The sequence below is a fragment of the Morone saxatilis genome, unplaced genomic scaffold, assembly GCF_004916995.1.
Source record: "Morone saxatilis isolate NCDOM2014 unplaced genomic scaffold, NCSU_SB_2.0 Contig16, whole genome shotgun sequence".
NCBI classification, from domain to species: Eukaryota; Metazoa; Chordata; class Actinopteri; family Moronidae; genus Morone; species Morone saxatilis.
In genome coordinates, this window is record NW_023339718.1 from 15706609 (window position 1) to 15712391 (window position 5783).

General features: G+C 40.1%; 1 protein-coding gene across 1 annotated transcript; it reads right to left on the reverse strand.

Annotated features, from left to right (window-relative positions):
* Positions 1-721: 721 nt before the first annotated feature.
* On the reverse strand, positions 722-2948 carry gas1a (growth arrest-specific 1a). Its single transcript, XM_035658655.1, has one exon. The coding sequence runs from the start codon at positions 2358-2360 to the stop codon at positions 1572-1574; it is 789 nt and encodes a 262-aa protein (XP_035514548.1). The 5' UTR covers positions 2361-2948; the 3' UTR covers positions 722-1571.
* Between the last annotated feature and the right edge of the window lie 2835 nt (positions 2949-5783).

A 5783-nucleotide genomic window follows, 5' to 3' on the forward strand; every position in this document is an offset into this window, starting at 1 on the left:
GTTTATTACACAGCTGTATCTGGAGACCCTTTATGGGACAAACATCCTATCACACACACCCTCACATATGATACCAGTGTTCCTTTAAATTAGTGAAATTAGTTCACAGGCAATCGGATTTATATGCAATACATTAATTTAATGGATTAAACCCCTTAATCAGTATTACTCAGTATTGTAAAAGCAAACTAAAGGGCAAAGCCAACATGTAGCACTGTAAATCAGCCTATTATAAATCAAAATAAGTTGCTATAACCATCAACCACCAAGTGGCTTATTTTATGCACATCTGACCTTAACCATTATGCAGAAATTAAAACAGGGTTTAAATAAGTGTGTGAACATTTACCCACACGTCATCAGATTTTTCTTTTGTTACCATACTTAAGTGTATACATTAGGCAAGTTACTCCAAACTGATGTAACTTAAAAGGGCTCATGTGAGGAAATAGAGCAATTATAGTGATGCTTGTCTGTCCATTTAACAGGTTTTTGCTCATATGGCTTACATTAACTGTTTAAAACATGCATAATATAGGAAAATAGCTATTTTTAAACAATACAAAAACCCCAAATTGACTGAGCAGTATTAATGTTTTCAATACACTGTTAAAATGTTTTCAAATTTACTTTGGTGTAAATTAACTGTAAAAACACTTATCAAGGAAGTGTTGCGGCAATGATTATTAATAATAAATAAATAACTCACAGTCAAGAATGATAACTTCAAGTTTTCTTTATGCCTTCTATAAAAGTATATCAATAAGGCAATCATACAGTGGATTTAGACATTTCTCTCTCTCTAGGCTATACACAGTGAATAAATCATCTCATAGCCTCAAACATAGAGGATTCTCTGAAAAAAAATCTATATATGCTATACACATATATACAATGCACATTATCTTTGAAGAGAATACAGTCAAAATAACTTCCCTTTAAAGCTGGAATTATCAGTCTTTTATTCACATGATGAACATTTGGATGTAACTAGGTGGCATGTAATAAATTACTGTTTCACTTTAACTCCTTGTCTATTTACAAGTTCATAGATTCCAGCATTAAATACTTGTAAATCAGATAGCCTGGTGCCAAATGGCAACAGTGTCATATAAAAATAGTTCATATCTTTAAAAAAAAAAAAAAAAGAAGATTGACAGTGCACAGCATGTACTGATTAAACCTTGCATTGTTACCAAAACAAACCAACTGTGTCTCTATCGTGAGAACTTTACTATCAGAGTCTGTGACTGGGAGAAAGTAGGCAATCTAATTTAGCTTATCACATAAGCAAAGCATCTGGAGAGCCGTGAAGTGGTGTGGTTTGATAAGAGAACAGTCTGGAGTCCGGGCAGTTTCAACAATATCTATCTGGTCTCATTTGCATAGAAAATATCCTGATGTGATATCCTCGTCTAACACTCTTAAATCAAACAAGGCCTGCGCCAAAACACCCTTTCCTTTAGTCTCTGAGGCTCTAACCTTTCACTATAATAGCAGGTCAACGAGTGACAAAAGTTTAGATTGCCTTTTATCCGGACAATAGTCGAGGCAGATTATGAACCCGGGGACTAAATGAGGGGCAACAGAGCCAAAATGGATGCCAACAGGGTCAAAACACAGTGGGCAGCGGGGAGAGAGGCTCCGCTTGTCGGATCCTCCGGATAGTCCTGATCCGAGGGTTCGTCATCGTAATCTGCGTCTTGGCCGTAGTCGGACCCGCTGCCCTCATCCCTCACCGGAGAGTCGAAGCACAGCGTCTTCATGCTGCTCTTCACAAACTCGCAGATGGCCCTCTCCGTCCCGTCACACATACAAGTGTCCAGCTGCTGACCCTTGGGGATTTTACGCATGTTCGCGATCACGTTCCGGCAGGCGTTCGTGCAGATCGCCCCGCCGAAAAGTTTCCCGCAGTGGTGCAAATAATCGTGCATAGCGGAGCTGCACTGCTGGTCCCTCTCGCACTGTCGCCGAGCCTCCGTGCAGCCGGTGCTGGTAGTCCTGGGCAGACAGGGCTCGATGGCCCGCTTGGTGCTCGTACACAGCGGATCGTGGGCGCAGCTGCAGTCCTCCAGAGCCGGCCCGCTTTTGGTCAGGTTGAGCTGGACGAGAGAGGAGATGCAGTGGCTGGGGCACTTCTTCCTCTCCCCGTTCAGCACGGGGCCACATGCGCGCGTGTAGTGATCGTATGCGTAATTGCACTCGGGCTCGGCTTGGCAGTTCATGATGGCTTGCCAGCATATCAGCCGCCGACCGTGGGACGGCGAGGCCACGGAGAAGTAGCCAAAAAACAAAAGCACACAGCCTAGAGGCCAAAGAGATCTGCAGACGCTCTGTGCCAGTGCACCAGAGCTTGCCATTGTTCTGCAAAGCTCACAGCAGTGTCATATGTGAAACTTCTACACCACTTCCATGGATAGTGTCTTCACTGGGTAGTGTTATTTATTCCGAGGCAGATGGTGTGTGATAGGCCCGTGTGTGGGCGTTCAACAGGCTGGCACTACTCTGTGTAATCCCGGCTCCATAAACCCGTCAGCGCTGATCCATTTGAGCCGGATTCTTGAGCGATCCTCCCGTTATCCATACATGATCGGGGCGAAAACTAGGACAGAAACTCACAGGGGTAAAAGATGCGCCAAAAGAAAAGTTCTCCACAAGTTTAGGGGAGTTTCTGCAGCGGCTCATTCCATCGCAGTGAATTCTGAGTTCATGCAACAAACTGCCTCCAGCTCAGCGATTCCCTCTTGCGTCCTCTGTGCTAGCGGATCTCCACCAAAAAGCGAAAACCGACAAGTCCCGAGAGCCCTTTGGCGGACTGCGCTGGATCATTTAGCAGTCCTTGTGCGCACGGGAGTCCAAACAAATAGTGCATGGGGAAAAACAACAACCCTTGTGGGTCGCAAAGTGGTCCTCTACTCTCGCCCCTTTGAGCATTTGTCTTTCTGTTCCTCAGCCCCCTCTCCACACATTAGCGAGGTGCCTCTCATTGGTTGGCCACTTGTTGTGGGTTTCTACGTAGCGATGGGCGGGAGTTGAGGGTGGGAGGAAGATGGTCTGGAGAAATACAAGGTGAGGTGGGATGAATGTGTTGCAGAGTAGATTTAGTGGAGACAGCAGTCCTCCTCATATTTTATCTGAGGGACCGATTTAGTAAACTTCTTATGCTCGCAGAACTTATATATCGCATGTGATAGTATGGTTTTCATAAAAACTATTGCTGGTATTTGTCCATATTATGAGCACAACCTTTGGTTTATACATTTAATATACAATATTCGGCTGCGGATAATAAAAGTAATTTAAATGACTTGTGACATGTGTTATACGCCACCTGATGTTTTTCAATATTTTAATTTGAAGAGTAGTTTTATCCTTGTTTTTTTTCCATGTACATCCTAAAAAGATAAGATATAAGATAATAAGGTTTTAAAGGAAAAAACACAAGTTTTCATAAACATACTGTTGATATTTGGCCCTATTAGTTATTGGTACAGAATGTTTTAGCGTCCCATGACTTCTACTGCATTACAAGGACAATAATAAAAGCCTATAAGTCTATAACAAGTTTTTCCATTAAAATTTAATCTGTATGTACTTTGCTGTGCATTCACAGCAACAAAACAAAGCTATAGTGTTTTCTTTATCCAAAGATGGGGAGCCAACAGGAAATGAAATGAGACAGAGGGAGGACAGAATGCAACAGAGGTACTCGAACTTTGGACGTCACAATGACAGTATGTGGTACGTGCTTCATCCACCACGACAGCCCAATAAACAACCTTTTATACTTTAATATCCTGTAGATAATTGATAATGACACTGTGACTGCACCGGTGTACAGTAATAAACTCCACAACTTCATGCCTGCAGTGCTAATGATTTGTGCAGCATCCTCACTGATAATTTAATCATCCACATCCTATTAACCCTTCCTCAGCAGAGCAGTTGAGTGCAAATTAATTGTCCTATAACAGGGCACTCAGTGAACATCATTTAATATAATCACTCATTAAGGCTAACTCCCCTCATATTATTGCTCTACATCATACGCTGTCAAGGGTTAAGCCGGTGAATCAGAGTACTGGCACTTTTCTTTGCTGTGTCTTGCCTTAACATGCGATCTGATATTAATCCTGCCCAGAGTAGTCATACTGATTATCCGTTAAACCTGAAGGATTTCAACCTCAATCGTAGTATATATCATCAGCCTGTGATTTTAAGCAGACAGGAGAGTTTTTCTGATGAACTGATCATGACATTTTTTCTCTTTCTTTCTTTCTCTTTCTTTCTNNTTTTCTACTAAAGTCACAGTGTGAATGTTTCCTAATATGTTTAATTGCAGTGCAAAAAGACTCTACCTTCTTTTTCTTTCTTTCTTTCTTTCTTTCTTTCTTTCTTTCTTTCTTTCCTTTCTGATTCTGATGAACTTTCATTTCCTCAATCTGTTGTTGTTGTTGTAATGATGTTCTCCATTATTACCTTCCAACAGTTTATCATTGTGAAACAAGTGTCAAGACAGACTATAGATTATAGATTTATAAATCTAAAATTATGTTGTATCAATCCTGCAAGAAATTTAGGTATCCAGGAGCTTATACAAGACATAAAAATACACCAACAGACACACACATATTATAATAAAAAAAAACACAGCAGTGAAGTGATAGTTTGATATCAAACTTCACTGGAAATATCTACTGATATTGTGCTAATAGTTAAAAAAGCTTTAGTGTTCATTATGTATACTATATACTTACAGAAAATCACACCTGTGTCTGTTGCGGATGTCAGTTTCTACTCATGTTTTAAATAGTTTTCATTTCCACTGTTAAATAATCTGACAGCCAATTGGAAAAACAAGAAAAAGGTTATACTATAAATTAGAGTTCTTCTGTTTCACAACTGGCAACATTGGTATAGAATAAAGCAGTTTAGGGTCAAAAACACCTTGTCTGTCACCTTGACTCTCACAGGTTTGAAACACAGTTTTCTGGTTAACCTTTTGGTCTAGAAAATTGACAACTGTCCATCATAGTATACTGAAGACCAAGCTTACACATTCAAATGTATTGTTTAGTCCAAACAACAGCTCAAAGTTCAAAGATATGAACTGGAAAACCAGCAATTCCCATTTGAGAAGCTGAAACCACTTATTTATTTGTTTTTTCCTAAAACATGTCTTAAACAATATCATCAAAATTATGAATTTTACTTTTTCTGTCAATCTACTATGAATCGACTACTCATTTCAGCACTATTTTGCATGTAAACGTCCTTATTCATGGAAACAAGTTGAGCATCTGGCAGACGTATGCTAATTCTAATCACTGCTGTCACATTAATTCACCACTACAAAAACATACTTAATGCATAACTAAATACAATAGTATTAGAAGGAAAGTCAAAAATTTAAGACCTGTGAGCTCTTCTTGAAGCAGCCCTGAATGTGTATTTTAGATTTTTTTTCTGACCATTAAAAACGTCAATAAAAATCTGAATACTTTGTTTGTTTTAGAAACAGCTTTGACTTTACAGCTTCTTTCCAAGAGATTAGATATCTGCCTGGACCTCATCATCAAAATGACACAAGTGTGTATGTGTGTGTGTGGGTGTGAGTAAAATGATAGCCCACATGTTGACACATGAGCGAGAGGAGGCAGTTTAGTTCTTGAGGCTTGATGTGGATGAGAGAGTCAGGGAAAGAGAGCAGTGAGGGCACAAAGGCTGTTTGTGTTTCAAACAGCATTCTGATCTCAGGAATGTACCTTTAGGCCACAGCCGTG